We start from the raw sequence: 21,565 nt of genomic DNA, 5'->3' as shown, positions 1-21,565 counted from the left end.
ATGAAAATTATGCCGACCAACGTGACATAGATTTTATTTATGTAGGATGTATGTGAATCGGAAATTCCAACCGACCCTATTGTCGAGAGGTTAAATTTAGTTGAAGAAGAAAACAATTTGTTGAAGGAAAAAATAAAAAAATTGAGGAGGAGAAGATGATATTGGAGTTGCATGTTGCGGATGTCGTCGATGATCACAAGATCAAGATGGATGCAATGCGCTTGAAGATTAGAAAGATTAGAAAATATGCCATTCATACCGAGGCTTGGTATCATTATGCCGTTGGATCAATTGTTACCTTGGTTGCGATTATGATCGCATTTGTTTTCGCATTGAAATGTTTTACATAGTTTCAATGTATGGTTTAATTAATTAGATGCTCTGGAGAGCTATATGTTGTTAGATGAGAACTATGTATGTACTTTGGTTTTAATGTGATGATGAACTTCTATTAATTTGGACACTTAATTATATATAATGCACGCAGATGAACCGGCAATGGATGTACGGTGACAGACACACCTCCGAGTACATTAAGGGCGTGCATGAGTTTCTCGATGCGGCTGAGGCAAACAAGCAGAATGGTTTTATGTGTTGTCCATGCACTGAATGTGGGAATACGAGGTCTTACTCTAACCGGAAAATCCTTCACTCCCACCTGCTTTACAAGGGTTTCATGCCACACTGTAATGTTTGGACGAGGCACGGAGAAATAGGGGTTATGATGGAAGACGGCGAAGAAGAAGAGTAAGATGACAACTATGTGCCCCCTGAATACGGTGATGCTGCAACGGGGGGAGCTGGTGAAGATCAAGAGGAACCAGACGATGTGCCCAATGATGCTGCAACGGGTGAAGCTGTTGAAGATTATTATGCTTAGGTGGAAATTCTCATGGCCTTGAGAGACTCATTGATATCATGCTTAGGTGGAATAGATCTAAGCTTTAAAGAATCAACTTCAAGAGAAATTATATCAACGTTCCTAGCCAAATCATCAACTTTAAGCAATTTCTCTTCAAGCAAAGCATTGAAATTCTTTTACGAATTCATAAATTCCTTAACACTATTCTCAAATTCAGAGGGCATCTTATTAAAATTTCCATAAGAGCTGTTGTAGGAATTTCCATAATTATTAGAGGGATTACTAGGATAAGGCCTAGGATTAAAGTTTCCTCTATACGCGTTGTTACAAAAATTATTCGTACCAACAAAATTCACATCCATAGATTCATTATTATTCTCAATCAAAGTAGACAAGGGCATATTATTAGGATCAGAAGAAACACTCTTACTAGCAAACAATTTCATAAGTTCATCCATCTTTCCACTCAAAACATTAATTTCTTCTATCGCATGCACCTTTTTATTAGTAGATCTTTCAGTGTGCCATTGAGAATAATTAAACATAATATCATCTAGGAGTTTAGTAGCTTCTCCTAAAGTGATTTCCATAAAAGTGCCTCCTGCGGCCGAATCTAAAAGATTTCTAGAAGCAAAATTCAATCCGGCATAAAATTTTTGTATAATCATCCACAAATTCAAACAATGAGTAGGGCAATTATGTATCATTAATTTCATCCTCTCCCAAGCTTGTGCAACATGTTCATGATCAAGTTGCTTAAAATTCATAATATCGTTTCTAAGAGAGATGATCTTAGCGGGAGGAAAATACTTAGAGATAAAAGCATCTTTGCACTTGTTCCAAGAATCAATACTATTTTAGGCAAAGACGAAAGCCAAGCTTTAGCACGATCTCTAAGCGAAAAAGGAAATAGCTTCAATTTAACAATATCATTATCGACATCTTTCTTCTTTTGCATATCACACAAATCAATGAAGCTATTTAGATGAGTAGCGGCATCTTCACTAGGAAGGCCGGCGAATTGATCTTTCATGACAAGATTCAACAAAGCAACATTGATTTCACAAGATTCAGTATTGGTAAGAGGAGCAATCAGAGTGCTAAGGAAATCATTATTGTTGGTATTGGTAAAGTCACATAATTTGGTATTATCTTGAGCCATCGTGACAAGCAAGCAATCCAACACACGAGCAAACAAAAAGCAAGAGAAAAAGAGGCGAACAAAAAGGAGAGGGCGAACAAAACGGCAAGGGTGAAAGTGGGGGAGAGGAAAACGAGAGGCAAATGGCAAATAATGTAATGCGGGAGATAAGGGTTTGTGATGGGTACTTGGTATGTTGACTTTTGCATAGACTCCCCGGCAACGGCGCCAGAAATCTTCTTGCTACCTCTTAAGCACTATGTTGGTTTTCCCTTGAAGAGGAAAGGATGATGCAGCAAAGTAGCGTAAGTATTTCCCTCAGTTTTTGAGAACCAAGGTATCAATCCAGTAGGAGGCTACGCGCGAGTCCCTCATACCTACACAAAACAAATAACTCCTCGCAACCAATGCGATAAGGGGTTGTCAATTTCTTCACGGTCACTTACGAGAGTGAGATCTGATAGATATGATAGGATAATATTTTTGGTATTTTTGTGATAAAGATGCAAAGTAAAATAAAAGCAAAGTAAAAAAGCAAAGGAAATAACTAAGTATTGGAAGATTAATATGATGGAGATAGACCCGGGGGCCATAGGTTTCACTGGTGGCTTCTCTTAAGAGCATAAGTATTTTACGATGGGTGAACGAATTACTGTTGAGCAATTGACAGAATTGAGCATAGTTATGAGAATATCTAGGTATGATCATGTATATAGGCATCACGTCCGAGACAAGTAGACCGACTCCTGCCTGCATCTACTACTATTAGTCCACTCATCGACCGCTATCCAGCATGCATCTAGAGTATTAAGTTCATGAAAACAGAGTAACGCCTTAAGCAAGATGACATGATGTAGAGGGATAGATTCATGCAATATGATAAAAACCCCATCTTGTTATCCTCGATGGCAACAATAAAATACATGCCTTGCTGCCCGTACTGTACTGGGAAAGGATTCCGCAAGATTGAACCCAAAACTAAGCACTTCTCCCATTGCAAGAAAGATCAATCTAGTAGGCCAAACCAAACTGATAATTTGAAGAGACTTGCAAAGATAACCAATCATACATAAAAGAATTCAAAGAAGATTCAAATATTGTTCATAGATAATCTTGATCATAAACCCACAATTCATCGGTCTCAACAAACACACCGCAAAAAGAAGATTACATCGAATAGATCTCCACAAGAGAGGGGGAGAACATTGTATTGAGATCCAAAAAGAGGGAAGAAGCCATCTAGCTACTAACTATGGACCCGAAGGTCTGAGGTAAACTATTCACACTTCATTGGAGAGGCTATGGTGATGATGTAGAAGCCCTCCATGATGGATGCCCCCTCCGGCGGAGCTCCGGAACAGGCCCCAAGATGAGATCTCGTGGGTACAGAAGGTTGCGGCGATGGAATTAGGTTTTTGGCTCCTGTTCTGATCGTTTGGGGGTATATAGGTATATATAGGAGGAAGGAGTACGTTGGTGGAGGAACAAAGGGCCCACGAGGGTGGAGGGCGTGCCCTGGGGGGGGCCCCCCTACCTCGTGGCCTCCTCTTTTGTATCTTGACGTAGGGTTCAAGTCTCCTGGATCATAATCTTCCTAAAAATCATGTTCCCGAAGGTTTCATTCCGTTTGGACTCCGTTTGATATTCTTTTTCTGCGAAACTCTGAAATAGGCAAAAAAACAGCAATTCTGGGCTGGGCCTCCAGTTAATAGGTTAGTCCCAAAAATAATATAAAAGTGGATAATAAAGCCCAATAATGTCCAAAACAGTAGATAATATAGCATGGAGCAATCAAAAATTATAGATACGTTGGAGACGTATCACGAAGTGATGGGATCAACGGGGGGCTTTCTCCTATACCGCCGCCGCCGACACCGCTGCCGTAGATGTCATGCCTTATTCTTCTTCCTGCCGCCGACCACGTCTTTTATAGTGAAGGGGACCAGGAGTAGGACGAGAATGACGCCGGCGACGGTGAATTGGTTCCTCTCGCCGGGCTCGTCGGACAGAAGGAAGAGGACGAGAAGGAGGACTTGACCGAGCTACTAGATCTAGACGTGGTTCTGGTCGTGGACGTCGAAAATGGATGTATCTAGAAGTAAAATACATCTAGATACATTCATTTCTACGACAAGTAATTCCGAACGGAGGGAGTAGATGTCAAGGCCCGTGGTCACGAAAATGATGCAGAGGCCGGGGAGACCCCCCCTTTTCAGAAAAAAGAGACAATCAGTCCAAGTCTTTTTTACTGGGATTTTGAATGGGGAGATGGTTATTAAGATTGATGACAGAACGCTGAGTCCATGAGGGAATGCTATGAGAACCCCTCTGTTTTTTCTCGAATATGCACGAGTGTGCATATTATATATTAAAGAAGAAAGGCAAAAGAGTGCCTCCACCATAGTTTACAAGAGTTCGTTACAACTCACTCCTCACTACTAGCCCACCTAAACAATCCACGGAAGAAAACATCAACGTTGCCTTTAAACTTGCCGGCACTCAGCCAAGTCATACCCTCTGACCTCACCCTACTCAGAAGTTCACTCATCGAAGGAGACGCTCCATTGAACACAATCGCATTGCGATGCTTCCATAATTCCCAAAGCATTAGAATGAAAATCGTATGCAGATCCTTCCGCCGTAGGCCGTGAGGCTCCTGCTTCTCCCTAAGCCATGAGCCAAGGGTATCCTGCGCCGTCGGTGTCCAGTCCAACTTGCCCAGAGCTTGACATATGACGGCCCATACCGATCTGGCAAACACGCATGTTAGTAGCACATGGTTTATCGTTTCTTCCTCCTGGTTGCATAGAGGGCATGCGTCCTGATGAGGTAGTCCTCTCCATGCAAGTCTATCCGAGGTCTAACATCGGTCCCTCAACGCAAGCCATGTAAAGAACTTGCAAGTGGAAGGTGCCCTAGACTTCCAAGTCAGCTCCGCCATGGGCTCAACAGTCCTGCCCCAAAACATTGCCGCGTATGCCGACCTCACCGAGTACTGCCCATTAGTCTCCCATGCCCAAGATATCATATCCGGCACATCCACGTTAGGCTCCCATACACTCACTCTGACCCATAACGAGAGGAATTACTGTAGAGCCTCATCTCCTATCTCGGGACCAACATCCAATGCCCAAGACCCATCCGAGATGGCCTGTGCCACCAGCCTCGTCGGTCTGACTCTTCGCGAGATTTGACCATAGATATTTGGCGCAATGTATTGAACCCTCAGGCCATCAATCCAACGATCTTCCCAAAAGAGTGTGTTAAGCCCAGCATTTGCTTCGCTCCTTGTTGCTGCGGAAGAGTCTTTTCGCTTCCCTTGAAACTCAGATGCTAAATTCACTCCATGGTCTACAAATGTCCGCCCGTTGCAGCCATGGCCATCTGGCCTGCATGGCCACGTTAAGCCATCTAATATTTGGCAGCCCCAGGCCTCCTGCCCATTTCGGTGTGCACACCGAGTCCCAGGCGACAACACAATTTCCGCCATTGGCAGCGGCCCTCCGGCACCAAAGGAAACCTTTGCACACTTTGTTCATCGCAGCAATAGTCTTCATCGGGAGATCCAAAGCCATCATGGCATGTATGGGCATGGCGCATAGAACTGACTGGACCAAAGTTAGGCGCCCACTTTTTGGCATAAGTGCCGCCTTCCACCTCGGTAAACAATTTGCCATCTGGTCCACAAGGTATTGCAACTACGCTGGTGATTGCTTCCTTAGAGACAAAGGTAAACCCAGGTACTTGATTGGGAATGATCCTCTCGGGCATCCCAGCTCTATGCTCGCCAATGTGATTTCCTGATCATTGCATCTTATAGGAAGAACAGCTGACTTCGCCATGTTTATCCGCAACCCCGACGCTTCCCCAAACATCTCAAAGATTCGCCTACTAATCTCCAGCTCCAAAGGTTTTGGCTTAATGAACACCACCACGTCATCCGCAAAGATGGATAAACGTTGCCTTACTCCAGAACGCGCCAAAGGCTCCAAAATGCCTCTGCTCGTGGCTTGCTCAAACATCCTTTGTAGAGGCTCCATGGTGAGGATGAAAAGCAAAGAACCCCTGTGTAGTCTTGACCACAAGTGGAGGGTTAACTCGTCGACATGTCCAAACCCCAAACTGCCATCCTTCATCGCCATGAGGATGGCGTGATCGATTGAGGAGGATATACCCAGCCGGCGGTGCACCAATGAGTGATAAGCAGTTAGATCCCAGGTCGTACTTGAGAATTGCTATGTGATGTGATCACCTTGCATGAGCTTGACGTACAGTGCGTCTTGGAGGTAGACACCACGATGCAATGGGCCCAAGATGAAGAGCAGAGCACGGCTTGCTCCACTTATCAAAACAACGAGAACGAGAATGATCAGAGCACGGCTTGCTTGAATCAGCCGTCGTCACCGGCAAGGATATGCATGCGCGCGCCACACATTGGTCATCTTGTTCAATCCTATCAACACCGATGTAGGCCACCTGAGTGGCACGCACGGTGGTCACAGCCGGCCACCGTGCAGAGCACCGCTGCCCCGTAGCTGCAGCCAAATTGGTGGGGCGGGACCAGCTCCCTCCGGCGGCCCGTCATGGGGTCCCAAACGAGGAGTGGAACGGATCGGTAAGACTGGCCGCCGAGGAGAACGCGGGCATGGCGGCAGTCCCACTCCCAAGCAGCATAGCTCCTGTCCTGCCTCCCCAGTCGTCGTCGGGAATGCGCACACGGAATTTCGTGGTGGGTAACAAGTGCGGGATGTTATCTTCCGCCTCCACATGGACGGAGTTGGAGAGGCAGGAAGAAAGGAAGCCCAACATGGGCGGAGCTCCATGGAAATCGCGGTAGCTAGCACGGAAGCGAGGGTCGAAGAGGAGGCGGAGCCAAACCTTGCTGACGAGGGAAGCGCACAGGATGTGCTCGGGCTCGTCCGGCGGGAGGCGGAAGAAGACCTCCTCCGGCAGCGGCGGCGGCGGCGGCATGGTGGGTGTATGCGGCGAGGGTTTCGGATGGGCAAATTTTGGAGTTGGGGAATTTTTTTTCTCTGATTGGCCTCCTCCACCTGTTGGCAAATTGAAAAAAGAAAAAGAAAAGAAAAGAGTGAGTTCTGGTTTTTACCCCCTAATTTAGCATTTTTGACATTAGTAACCCCATTTAACAAAATTTCATTCAGATTACCCCACTTAGTGACAATCTTGACTAAATATCATCACAATAAACCTACGAACCACAACCCACAATGCAAAATTGAACGTACTTGATGGCTCAAGATAACTGTTCGTCTTTCCTGCGATGTGATGCACACATACAACAGACAACCATGAGAAAAAAAATCGAGTGCGGCTAAACCAAGTGACCGGTTCGGGCATTAAAAAAACGCCAAGAGAATCTAATGGCAGGGAGTTAGTTGGCAGATCGCTCTCAAAAGAATTACCGGGGTAAAAACTGGCAAAACTTTTGCTAAATGGAGTAATCTGGATGAAAATTTATTAAATGGGGTAATTAGTGTAAAAATGCTAAAGTAAGGGGTAAAAACTGGAATTCACTCAAGATAATAATAATTAAGATGTCTCTACTATTTTAGTTTTTGAGGGAAGATGTCTCTACTATGAAAGGGGGTCCAACATTCCCTCCCGGTCTTCCTTCGCGCGATTAAAAGAAAGAAAAGAGAAACAACCACGACCCACTCCCACCCCTCGCTCCCGATCCGTCCTTTTTCTCGATCTCGCAAGGAAAACTGCCAATCTCCCTGCTTGGCTTTTTCTCCTTGCCATGCTCCTACATGAGGAGCTAGAGCAACATAGTAGGAAACCACGATGCGGCCCGATGCGTCGGTGCCGACACGTAGGCCAAGCCATTGGCTCGAATCTGCAATATCCATCTCACTTGTGTAGAGAAGGCAGTTGGGGAGGTTTTGGACGGCTAGACGCAGCGACATCAATCGAGGGAGGTGTAGAAGAAGTGGCGGCCGGTAATCTTTTTCCATTCCATTCAATTGCAGTTGCTCCTCGATCTCCCATCCCTCATATTTCATTACTTTTCCCCATTTGTTTGTAGCATGGCATCAAAAACTTGTTTCCACTTCAGTTATCATACAAAACAAGCAAGTTTACAAGAGCATTTGGTCCCAATACTTAACTTGTGGATGATGATATAAAGTATCCCTGAAAAATCAGTAGAATTCGGGTGTTATCGACTACCAACACCATAATCTGAAGATCCAGTTGTATTATAGGTGAATTGATACGTGTTTTATGATAAGGGGTGGAATTTTTATTTTTTAAATTTGAGGGAGGAGAATCAATGCTCGTGGCATCAAAGCATAAACATTTCCTCTTATTAAAAAAACATAAATGTTTTCAATGAATATTCCTACAAACGAATCACATTTTTCATGTTTCGTCGCCAAAAAAAAAAGAAGCGAAAAGAGGCAACCTCGACATGGCGGACAGAGTCTGCTGCGCAACGGCGGCGGCGGCCTCGGATTTGGGCTTGAGCTTATCCGGGAGGAGGTCGTCGATGAGCCACCGGTGGCGGATCCGGGCCAGAGCCGGAAGAGTTCGAGTCGGGGCGGCGGCGGAGGTGCCCCGGCCGACGCGACGCGCGCCACCGCAGCTACCTCATCCTCCCATCTCTCTCTCTCTCCCCCCGTTCGATCCGGTCCAAATGTGGTTTTAGCCCAATCTCCCAAGCGGCAGCCCAATCTCACTGCTTTCTTTCTTTCAGATTCAGATTCAGATGGATGGAGGATAATATTCATCAGCTGCAGCTGGACAAGATTAATTGGTGACTTTCTAAAGGATTAATTGGTAACCAGCATTTCTATCGATCCAGGACAGCATCTGCGTTTTGATTTTGAAAAATAAGAATCAAGCTACACTCGAGATTTTGTTAGTATTTACTTTGTTTGTATGTATGGTTATCTACACCTGTCCTGAATACATCTTAATTATTGTTCAACGAAGAGGGGAGCTGTCTTGCCTACCTAACCTACGACCCCTACACAAAAATACCGTTATCCTTTCCTCCAGAACCAAGGAGAAAAACACAACTCACATCCTCTATACTCTCACGGCTCATAAACACAGCAATACTTAGTTTACATATTTAGTTCCACTTTACACATAACACTCAACTGCACTTTAATGTTGCTGTGCTTGTGAATTGCAAGATTGCAGGCACTGGGAGCTTAATGCTATCTTCATACTTTTGAATGCATTCCAGAAAGGACTACGATGTACTACGCAGGAAGAAGCTACCAACCATGAAGCTTTCTTCTCTCCGTACTAAACGCCCGGACTGATGGGCACTCCCCATATCCGGCCCATATCTGGGGCGGAGATGGGAGGCCCAGAAGCGCCCGTGCACACCCGCCATGTAGGAATCAATGCTAGGGCCCGCGCCAATTCGTTCATATCCGCCTCCCCTCTTCTTGCCCGAGCAGCACTCTTCTCTTTTCTATTCGCCGTCCTCCGCATTACTTCCACCGTATTTTCGCAACCTTGAATTGAACCACCACCTCTGGCGGCAGTGGCGGATCTTAGTGTAGACCAACAGGGGCCATGGCCCCCCCTTATTTTTTGCATCCATTGAAGAACAGGCTACATTATGAGCCTAATTAGTGTTTAAACTATAAATTAGCCCCTCCTTCCCTGTTAACTTGGTTCCTTTTCACTAATGGCCCCCTCTTGAATTACTCTCAAGCTCCGCCACTGTCTGGCGGGCCTGTGAAGCTGTACCGAATTCACAGGTGAAGAAGAATCTTTGCTGAAGTTGAACTGAAGCAGCAGATTCAGCACTGTACAAGTCGCTCTGTTCCAAGCAGCTGTGTGAATGACTGGAGCAACAGCGAGGTGATGCTGAACTGGAGTGCTACTACCAGACTGACGAATTAAAGCCCAACATCGACCCTCTCTCTCACTGAGATGAGCTGAAGTGCTGTCAGTGGGAATGCTCCGCTCGCTGCTGCATCCAAACCAAGGACATCCCATTGCGAGCCATCACTTACATTGATATTCTGCAAACACGCAACACAATTATATCAGCTGGAATGTGGCCCTTAATTACAAAGCAGCAGCAACATTCTGGCGACAGACAGATTCGAGTAATTCAGATATTACGTAGTACAATCTTTCAGTGCACGGCACTTTTGAGCATAACATTACTTGGGAAAACCCAAAAATGAGAACAAAATGTCAAGTAAGTACTGACCTTTCAGTATATCAAGACAATTGTTGCTCCATCTGTTTTGTTTGTTTGTTTGTTTGCTCTGACTCAGCTGTGAAATTCACTACTCTGCCCCAGCATAAACTAAACTTGGTGGTTGACCAAATAATGGTCCTCATTGCTCCGGTCCTAACAGGTATAATTCAGTATCAGGCTAAATATGGATTTTTCAAGAATCAAACAAATTGGAAAGCATTCTCCCTTCTCTTGTATAGTGGACCTCAATTTAGTTTCACTTCACGGTAATAGTAGGAATCCATACCATTCTGTAAAGGAAATAAATGCACCACCAAGACAAGATAATCCTGCTCTTCGCCAACAGTTAAATTGGACTGTTCAGTCCTGCTGCTTCATGCCAAAAATGAGCACAAGCCTGATAATTCAATTCCATGATTCCAGCCTCGATCACTTCTTGCAGCTACGACTCAAGTCCTCTTCGTGATCAGAACCAAGTGAGCCCCACGCCCTTCTTTATTTGGGAACAGAAGCCTGGCGAAGAAAATGCACTATGAATGCAGTCATAAATTAAGGATCAGAAATTGGTTCTGATGTAGCAGAATGAAGAGTCAACAGCTAGTGTTGCATGCAGAATGAAGAGTCAGTTGGTTGTATCTCGCACCTGTTGATTAATGCAGGTTTGACAACTTGTGTGCACATAAGATTGATTGCAACGATGAGTTTGCTAGTCTGTAAGATTTGACAACAGTGGTTAAGATGAGGCACAGATTTGGGGAATAAACCTTGCTTCAGAAATAGAAAAAATAAAAATAGGGAGGCGACAAGTGTTACCTTAATTTGGTGTAGTTATTATCCTTCAAGAGACGGATAAATCTGGGTTTGTTCTTTTGATTTTCTCAATTTGCTCGTCTATCTCAGCGCTGCGCCAAATCATCTCTAGTTTTCTCAGCGAAACCGGGAGGCCCTCCCTGGGCATCCATCGGATTTCTGGACACGAAACGACACGTAACTCCTCGAGAGAAGAAAGGCGATGTAACCCTTGAGGGAGGGACTGCATACGCTCACAATAGGAAAATTTTAGATTCTGGAGGGAGGTGAGGAGCTGCAGCGCTTTCTCTTGCTCTTCCGTCAAGCTTTCCATCCTCTCCAATTCAAGAGTGTGGAGGGTCGGGGCGAGGAGGTTGCAAATAGGAGAAACAAGCAAGCCACAGATGTTATTCACATTGAGTTTCTCCAATCTAGAGATGTAACCCGCAGGCAATAATTTGGTCACCTCTAAGAGCATGTCTGCTGCTAAGGTGCTGCAGCTATGCACTTGCAGTTCTATGAGATTGACTGCGATGAGAGGATTGAATCCGTCCACTGTTAAATTACGGCACTCTTTTAGCCTTAGAGTGGTGAGAGACGTGAGGTTTGAGAGCAGAGCCATTGACTTGATGCTTGGCTCGTCGGCAATATCAAGTTCCCTCAGGGAAGCAGGGAAAGGGCAAATGGTCTCTGATTCTCCCATTCCCATGGGCCACCGACAGAACAATTTGCCACACATGAATATTGATAATGATTGGAGCTCCTGAATTCCTCCTCCATTCTCCACATGCTCAAGAACCAGGCCCTTACACCTTGAGAAGGTAAGTTTCTGCAGTGAGCTGGATGATGGGAACTGCATTACACATTCTTCATCTCCATATATGTACAACACAGAAAGAGCTGGGAAACAGTTTAACACTTTTGACGATGATGATTTGCTGCTGGTAAGATGAGATACAACTAATCTCAGACTCTTTACTGAACCCAAGACAATACTGCCATCCAGCTCTTGAGGGAACAAACCGTCGCATCTTCCAACAGTTAGATCTGTTAGGGATTTAAACTTTTCAATGTCTGCCAATGATATGTGCGATACATTTTCAATATCCATATCTTCTACTTTATCCAGATTGTGGTAGGCCAAAGCACCGCCGTACCCACTCACAACCAAGTTCTTTCCATCATAACGCAACAACGTGTCTGGATCACCAGTCACGCTGACAGTTTTAACCTCCAAATCTGTCAGTGTGGAGGTGTGAGGCATGGAGGGCAGAGACATCTTGGGGCACATAGAAACTTCAAGTCTGCGCAAATTGGTGCAAGATACCTCGGACAAGGGCAACACACGGAGATTGGGACAACGGATGCATTTGATTTTTTCAAGACTTGGAAAGGAATGGCAATTAGGTTCCACAACCCATTCAGCAAGTTCTGGCATCTCACGAAACTCAATTGTCTTCAAGCGCATAGAACATTTCCCTGGAGCGCCACCACATTGCAGCCTAAACTGATGCATTCCAGAAATTTTCTTCAAATTGAGTACCTTGAGATTTGGTAGCTTTGCAAAAGGTGGGAGGGTGCTCCAACATACGCCTTCTATAGTGAGTCTCTCTAAACTAGTTAACCAGATGTCAAGACACAACCAGCTAGGACCGACGGTACCACCATGATTTGCAATTGTAAGTACTCTAAGATTAGAGTGTGGTTGAAGAGCATCAATAATATCAGCATCTGTAGTTGGTCCATCTCTGCCCCAGAGTAATTCCAACTCCTTCAGATTCCTTTTCGACATCAGTTTGGCTGCAGCGGCTTCCTCCTTGTTTGTCACGTGTTCGAGGCCACGTATAATCAGTCCTCCTTCAAGCTCTTGCAATGGCCCAAGTTCTGTCAGTCTAAATCCCATGCTCCCTTTCCTGACATGGAATTCTTTTAGCTCCCGCAGATGCTTCATCTTACCGACATTGCAAATATTGGAGTGGAGTTTACTTGCACCACAGAAATTATATAAATTCACAAGGTGGCTAAAGTCTTCAGGCAAATCAGAACGACCATGCCAACCATCTAGGTCCAAGAATTTCAAGTGATAAAATCTTGATAGTGTACCAGGTAAACTCATTTCCCGGTCTCTGTAAGCTGAACTAATTTTGAGGTACTGTAGGTGGATCAGTTTTGAAAACCTATATGGAAAAGAGTGTGCAGACTTCACCACTATAAATAGGACACGCAAGCTATTTATTTCCTTGAAGCTATCTTTCAAAAGCTTGGCGATTCTTTCTTCTTCATATTCTCTAAAAATCATCAAAGTCCGCAGATTAGCAATGTCTATCCTCTCCCTTAGCTTACACATTTCTTGGTCAAAATTTGCATCATATGTGTCTTCTATGTTGATAGATAGGTGCCGAACAGATTGTGGGATGGCATCAGCTCTGAAATCTAATCCACTTATATTGTGGCATTCTTGTGCAGAAACACTCTTAGATAGCTCATGCATTAAATCATGCATTACATAGTAGTTTAACTTCTTCATGAGACAACCATTTTCCACTTGTACACGGTGATAACTGACTTTCTTCATGAGAAAACCATTGTCCACTAGCTCTTCCAAGTAATCCCTATCGGCTTGGTGATTAGAGTCTATGATGCCTGTTGCAACCCAGAAATGATTGATTTCTGAAGAAGTAAACCTATGATCTTCAGGGAAAAGGCCACAATAGGAAAAACATTTCTTCAGATCAAATGGGAGGTAATCGTAGCTAATCTTTAAAGATTGCATGATATCATCATTTTCTTGCTGCTTTAGCCACTGATGCTTTTCAAGAACTGCATGCCAATGTTCCTGAGAAAGGTCCTTCTGCAATAGTCTACCAACTGTTTTGGCTGCGAGCGGGGAACCCTTTAGCTTGTTTGCAATTTTTCGTGCAATACCAGCAAACTCATATTCGTAATGCTCAGGCTTGTTGTCTTCACCAAATATACATGCTTCAAAGAATGTGAAGAAGTCATTAGACTCTAAACCTCGCAGCTCTAGTGGATCAACTGTTTTCACCATGTCTGCTACCTTTGGGAATCGAGTTGTGACAAGTACCATGCTTCCTTTGGCTTCCCCCTTTGTGAACGGAGCTAACAGGGTTTTCCATTGATCGTCACTGCCACATTTCCATATATCATCCAAGACAATTAGGAACCTCCTTTTGGACTTGAGACGTTGTGCTATGGATTTCTGAAGCTGGTCTAAATTGGTTGTTTCATTTGCAACACTACTGCTTCCTCCTTCTTCAGTTGCAGTTATGCAAGCAAGGATCTCCCTGGTGAGCTTGAGCACATCGAAATCAGTCGATACACATACCCAGACTGGAACATCAAAGTGCTTTTTAGTCCTGCCATCATTATAAAGATGTTGGGCGAAAGTTGTCTTGCCAATACCCCCTGGACCAACTATAGGAAGAACAGAAACAGTCTCAGTCTGTATGGTACCGGTAAGAGTGGTGATACGATTGACAGTTTCCTCAAAAACGTCTCTCCTGCCATACAATGTGTCTTGTATAATAATGGAAGCAGTCTGAGGCCGATGTAGGACGACTGACAATGCCATGCTGTTGCTTGTGATACTGCCGATGCCGAGCAAATTGGAGACCGAATCACAGTGGGACTGCATGCCCTGTAACAGGGACTTGATTTTGCTGGACATGGACACTCTGTCGAAATGCAGCATATCATCACCATCAGGACTAGCACTAGCAGAGTTGGTTTTGGACTTTTTGGTGACGCGGCCGACAACATCATCATCATCATCACTACCATCCCTCTTGGGTGTACGCGAGGAAGAAAAGAACTGGGCGAAGCTGCCTATGGCGTGGCGAACAGCACTACCGGCATGGAGAACAACACCATCCAGATCCGGGCCGGCCTCTTGGGTGGTGCCGTGTAGCCTGTCATGGATCTGGAAGTAGTGGAGCTCATCGAGCAGGTCCTCTGCCTGGTCGGCGTCCCTGCTCAGCTTCTCCAGCAACCCCTGCAGGCCAGGGTTGTGGCCCCCCTGCCCCTGGGCGTTGTGCAGGAGGACTTGCGCGTGCAGCAGCTTGTCCTTGATCTGCTCCGAGTTGTGGCCGAGCTGTAGGCTGTCCACGTAAACCGCCACCAGGCTGTCGGACAGCGTCCTCAACACCTTGCCGAGGAGCGAGGCCGCCGAGCCGAGAACCACCTCCATCTCTCTATCTGCAGACACTCCGCCAGCCGCCTCGCCTCGCCTTGCCTTGCCTTGCCGGAGTAGTGTATTGGTGGAAGCAGCAGAAAGGCTCAAGCAGCTAGCGATTTGTGTAGGGCAGGTGGGCAAGAGAAGACAGCTCCTTGAACAAAGAGTATATATAGGCGGAACAAGTGAGACAATAGTAGATTTGTGTTAGCTAGCTCAACAAACTGGTGTGGGAGATTTGATCAAGGCAGACAACTTGCTACTAGCTTTGTAAGTAGTATTGTACTGTATTTGGTTAGGTGTACAAGTGCTACTATGTGATGTCTCATCTGGCCGGCGACGACCAAACCAAGATACGTACCAACTCATTTGTCCTTTCTTTTACATAACACAAATGGCACATACTGGCTCGTTGTTGCAGGAATATCTTGCAACATATTTTAATATAATTCGTTGTATGAAACATGAATATTTGAAGTAATAATATAGAAGGCTAAAACTGAAAAGACATATAATTTATTATGTTTGATCATTATATAGTTGTAAACTTTTTTATTAAATATAAATAGAATAATAAAATAAAAATTCTCATGCATGTTTGCATGTTGAGATGGTTTTTTTTTCATGCATGTTTTATGATGAAGTGGCATGCTTGCATGTTGAGAGACATATGGTAGTGGGATGGGCCTTTTCTCATGCATATTGTACGATGATGTGGCATATATATGCTTGCATGTTGAGTGTTGAAATATATTGCCCGTCTCTCTACATCAGTTCGGACTTTTGGAGCAACTGGATGGGGGCATGCATTCAATATAGGAGTTAGATATAGGATTGGTTTAAACAATGTACGACGAGGCCGGCAAGTTTGATCCGTGATCCCCTCCCCCCGCGTCGCTCCCGCGAGCGACGGGGGGAAACCCTAGCCGCCGCCGCTCCTAGTCCCCTCCCCTCCTCCACTCCCCTTGCCGCCGCCGCGCCCGCTGGCGGGCAAAGCCCGGCCAGCAGCGGCGGCGGCGGGGCCTCTTCTCCCCCTCGAGCGGTGGTGGGTGACGCGGGGCGGCCTCGTCGTTTGGGGGCGCAGCGCTTCATGGGGCGCGGCGGCACTGTTGGCTGCTGTCCCGGCGTGGTGGGCTACGTGGTGTGCCCGGCGGGATGTGCCCCTGGTGGTGGCGGTGGCGCGAGCCTGGCGGCGGCGGCCCAAATCGGCTGGATCTGGTGGCTCTCCCTCGACAGGCGGCGCGGGGGCTGGCTTCGACCCGGCGTGGTCGTGGCGTTGGGAGTGGACCGCGGCAGCGCGTGGCGAGCTGCTACAGCGGCGGCTGCCGGTGGTGCGGTGGTCCCTCGGTGGATGGGCGCTCTGGAGGCCCTCTTTGGCGGCTGGGTGCGGACGGGCCGGCGGCCCTCGATGGTGGACGGATGGCTGATGTTGCCCCGCGTGGGGCTGCGGGAGGCCGTGGTGGGGCGTCAGGGGTGACGTGTGGGGAGGTTGCAGGGGGATGGGTGGTCTCTCTACCCGTCACCGGCGCAGGGGGCGCTGGTCCGGACATGCTCCGCTCCTCTTCTCCCCATTTCCCCTACCTAGCGCTTCCGAGCTCCAGATCACTGTTCGGGGCAGTCCAGTCATCGGCGGCTCTGCTATGCTAGGGTTTTGCCGGTCGGTTCCAAGTCTGTCCCTTTGTTGGTGTCTGGAGTGTCGGGATGCAGGGCGGCGGCCTTGGTGGCGGGAGCGGCGTGCTCGTGGGCGGAGCTCGCGGCTCAGGTGCGGGCTAGTCTCCATGGTCGTGTGGGCGGCATGGCGGCTGGTGCTTGTCAATTGGTGGCTGTGATGCGGCGTCTGTCCCCAGGACTGGTCGCAACCTGTTCGGAGCCGGAGTGTGTCTACCTGGGTGAATACCCTGCCTGGCATTCCCAGGCCGACGGAGGCGTCGTCCGTGGACGTCGTGATCTTCTTGAAGGCTCCGTCGTGGTTACTCCATGTCCTCCAAGGTGCCCCGGATGAAAATCGTGATCCTCTGGATCGGGTGGTGGCGGCACTCCAGTGGCGTATCCTTCATGAAGGCATCACCTTGGGGCTCATAAATCGACAGCGGGTAGCTTGGTCTCTTCTCGGTGGCTTGTTCCCGGTTGAGTGCTCCCTCGACTTCCTAGTGAGGCTTAGTGTCTATCTATTGTTTACTTGGATTTGTTGTGGGAGTGTTAGCTGCTTCTTAGCATCTTTGTACCTTGCCTTGGGTGCGTGTGGTGTTGTATCACTCGTTGTATGTTGGTTGTGGCTTTATATATAAAGCGGGGCGAAAGCCTTTTTCGGTAACAATGTACGACTTGCCCTCTACTCCAAATCTCTCTCCCTCATTTTTTTGTTTTCCCTTTTATATATATTTAAAAATGGTCTAAATGTATATGCATTTTGAAAAGATGTTAAACTGTTACATAACCTGGTTAAAATAAAAATGTATATTTTTTGTTGATGTTACTTTTAAATAAGTGTTCTTGTATCCTAGAAAATGTTCATTAAATCAAGAAAATATAGTGTGTACATTTTCTCTCTCTAAATGTTCACGTACTTTTTAAAAACAAATCATATATTTTAAATAAATATTCACACATTATTAAATAATATTCACTTTATGATGTATGTAAAAGATATTCACGCATTATCAAATAATGTTTACTGAATAACGTGGCTACATACATGCTCTGCTCTCATTTTTGTTCGGTGCAGAGTAGAGAAGGTACGCGGCCTACTGCTCCCAAGTGGATGATGATACCATGCATCAACACTTCTTCTTTCCTTGTGTGCATCATTTGTTGTAGATAATCTTGTTAACATTGAGAAACTGAAGTAGCATCCAAGAAGTAATTAAAGATGGTTGGCTGCACAACAGACTTGGCTTATTCATTGTTTCTTCTCTGTTTCTGCTACTTGCTTAAATTGAAAAATCATCTCTTCAAGCAGGCAATTTTTCATTGTGCAGTAACATCTAGCGCTGACATCCACATGACCTGGTCAACTATGCGTGCAGGCTCACATCGCTGCTCTGTACTTGCTGAATCTCCCTCAAGACCAATATCACAATGTGCAAGAAATGAGGCAGAGCTCAAGGGAGTGGGCAGTTGCAAGGAGCAGTTTCTTTCAGACCAAGCTCTTCTGGCAGGGATTCTCAAGGAGCATATATATGCCGACTGACTAATGTTGGTCTGCGCTATTACTTGTCAATAATTAGTGGTGTGGTGTGATTCAGTCAGCTCCTGAGGCCACGACACCGTAAGGATAAACTTACTTACTCATCTGGTTTTGTAAAGACATCCAGATCTATCATGTTGTGCATGGTTCATGAGATGCTTATTTGAATGGAGCGTGCAGTCTGCTATCTATCTGAACATTTTTGGTGCTCTACTCCATACTTGTGTTGGAGCTGCTGCAGTACAGACTACAGAGGAGCCTTGTTTCTTTTTCAAGTAGTGTTGCAAGCCTCGTGTGCCTGAATGGATCGATCCTGTGAGGTGCGGCCTAAATTGCATCATCTGAACATTTAGTCTAAATATAGAACTTGCATCCAAGGAGTAAGGGATTTGCCTTTCATGGTTAGCTTCTGCACAAAACATGCTTCTTTGTATTGGCTCTCTTGTTTGTTTCAATAACCAGCTTACTAAATTTTCATTGTGCCATATATATAACATCCAGCTGAATGACATCCACACAACTCGGCCAATCGTGTCGTGTCGTGCGTGCAGGCTGCTCTGGACTTTCTGAATTTCGCACAAGATCAATTTTCACGATGCGAATAAAGAGGCGTGCAGAGCTCTCAAGGAAGCAGTTTCAGGGAAGCATGTTTTGATGCTGGAAGAGCTCTCAAGTCCTGACTGACTCACTCACTCATGTTGTTCTCCTCTACTAGTGCTTGTCAGCGATTACTTACCGTCGTGATTCAGAAAGGAATTACGTAAACGGCATGGTTCTGCTCTGCCCGAGGAGAGGAGCCCCTGCTCCTGCTGTATATATATTCCCCGTCAGCTCTGGAGCCACGACCCCGTAAGAACCATTTTTGTGTGTGTGTGTGTATCTTGTTTTTTATCTGTTGTGTTACTGCTTTTGCTTTGCATACTTGTTGATGTGGTTACTACTGTCTTTCAGATAAAAAAGGACGTGCTGGTCAGTTGCTTCATAATGCTCTGGACGGAACTCATTTTGCGGCGCTGAACTCAGTGGGAGCAGCCATGCCATGCGAATTGGGAACATATTTACTTATTCATCTGGTTTTGTAGAGTCATTTATTTATAAATAAAGTTTGTCGATGGTTCATGTTCTATATATGGACATGGAGGATAGCTATCTCTGTTTTGTAAGAAGATCTTTTGTACCTGCATATATATATTCTTCGTTGTCAAACAAATCTCATCAGACAAAAAGAAAAAAATCGTCCATTCTCACCGTGTGCATTCTAACTAGTTGTACACCCAATTAAGAACCACCAGACGACATCATCTCATGTTGTTTTGTAACTGAGCCCTTCCGTTGTTTTTCTTGCCACAACACTTAGCCATGCCGTGAGCTATCTGAACATGTTTTGGTCCAAATAAATAGGGAAAAAAATCAAGCCTCACTTCACTCTTTCTACTTCATCTGTTAGTAGGTACAAATAAATATTACTTCAACATTCTCACATCCAAACCCCCTTCCAGAACGAGCAAGGCCCAGGTTTTCCTGTGTCTTCCTAAATTCTTAAATAATGTTCATTAATTCATAAAATATTTGCAATTTTTATTAAAAAAATCATGAATTTGCAAACTTGTTCGCGAAGTTCAAAACATGTTCAAGTTTGAAAAATGTTCATGAGTCCAAAAGTGTTCAAGAATTTTCACCCGCAAAAAAAAGTGTTCAAGAATTTGAAAACAATTTGTGAATTCAAAAAATGTTCACGAATTTTTAAAATGATCACAAATTTCACAAATATGATGAATTTAAAACTGTTCACAAAGTTGGAAAATGTTCACGAATTTTAAAATTTTGAGGAAATATATTCAAGAACAAAAGGGGAAAGGAGAGATGATTCAATAAAGTTGCTTCTAGTTTTCCATTTATGTTTATTTTTTTATTATTAATATTACTATTTGAAGGAAGAAATATTCCTTGAATTGTTTGATCTAATTTATTATTTATTTAGGGTTTTGTATATTTTTATTTCATTTTTGGAAAGGAACTCTCTCCGCTATTTGGGCCTTAGTTATTATGAGACTCGCCCTTAATTCCTATCATTTTGATTGCCAGGACTGCTTAGTCCGGTTGACCTTTGGGCCTTCAGCCCGTACAGTAGAGTGAAAAGCAGAAACGAAGAAAAGGAGAAGGAATCGGCACTTTTGCGAGAAGGAAAAGTTCGGCCTATTTAGCTTCGGTTTTGAGAAGCTTCTATACTCATATTTATGTTGTTTGTCTAAAAAAACTCATATTTATGTTGTTCTTTTCTTTCTTACTTTATGTATTTTCAGTTTTTCTTTTTCCTTTTTTCCTTTGTATTTGTTTTTCTTTCACCTTTTTTCTCCTCCAAATTCAGGACTTAAAAAAAGCTCTACCAGTTCAAGTGCACAAACTTTTTTATATGTCATGAATATATTTTAAATATTACACGAATAATTTTTACCTTTTCATGAACATCTCTTTTGTTAAGAACTTTAAAAAAAATCTTAAATTTTACAAACGTCTTTTATATGTCATGAACATATTTTTTAAATTCATGAATATTTTTTGTTAAATGGTACAAATATTGTTTTAAATGGATGAAATTTTATTAATGTCAAACTTTTTAATTAAAACGCGCTATGTTTTTTTAATGTATGTGAATCTTTTTGTAAATGCACACTGAACATTTTAGCAAAACAAATCTCTAATTATGTCTTTATAACATTTTTAAAATCATGAAAAAAGGTAACAAGAAAGTGAGAGAAAAAGCAAAAGCATTGTTCCTATGTGTGTTAGGCTCGCAGGGAAAATTGTTCCTATGGGTCTGGTCCATCTACTAGGTGCTGCATGCGACTGCACATAGATGGACGCTCTGTGAGGGGGAGGGGGAGAGTGAAAAGGGGGAGCTGAGAACTTGATATGGCTGCCTGGTGTGGTAAGTAAAAGTAAAAACCTTTTCCTTTGTATTTAAAGGATGAAACTCTACAAAATAAAATAAACATAGAAGTTTTAAAAAAAGACCACTAGATGTGCTATTTTGAATATTTAGGAATTAGGAGCTAGTAAAGGTATTCCACTAGGAAATCATAAATAAAGTAAATATAAATACACACAATCGACCTAGCTTCATACCATGTGACAAACAAAGGAAGCATGCTAACTAATCAAGAGCTCTTTATATATGGTACCTTGTAATCGACGCTTACGCT

General features: G+C 44.5%; 1 protein-coding gene and 1 long non-coding RNA gene across 2 annotated transcripts; one reads left to right on the top strand and one right to left on the bottom strand.

Moving 5' to 3' along the window:
• Nucleotides 1-8,312: 8,312 nt before the first annotated feature.
• On the top strand, nt 8,313-19,572 carry LOC125550118. The gene is made up of 5 exons (XR_007301539.1): nt 8,313-8,801; nt 18,202-18,443; nt 18,604-18,682; nt 18,914-19,211; nt 19,314-19,572. It is a non-coding gene; the product is annotated as an uncharacterized LOC125550118 (long non-coding RNA).
• LOC125550116 (putative disease resistance protein RGA1) lies at nt 9,978-18,191 on the bottom strand. Its single transcript, XM_048713031.1, has one exon. It carries the CDS (start codon nt 15,188-15,190, stop codon nt 11,033-11,035), a length of 4,158 nt encoding a protein of 1,385 aa, XP_048568988.1. The 5' UTR covers nt 15,191-18,191; the 3' UTR covers nt 9,978-11,032.
• Nucleotides 19,573-21,565: the final 1,993 nt, after the last annotated feature.

The sequence above is a fragment of the Triticum urartu genome, chromosome 4 (genome assembly GCF_003073215.2).
Source record: "Triticum urartu cultivar G1812 chromosome 4, Tu2.1, whole genome shotgun sequence".
NCBI classification, from domain to species: domain Eukaryota; kingdom Viridiplantae; phylum Streptophyta; class Magnoliopsida; order Poales; family Poaceae; genus Triticum; species Triticum urartu.
Note: the sequence above shows the minus strand (reverse complement) of the source record. Positions and strands in the feature narration are given on the sequence as shown.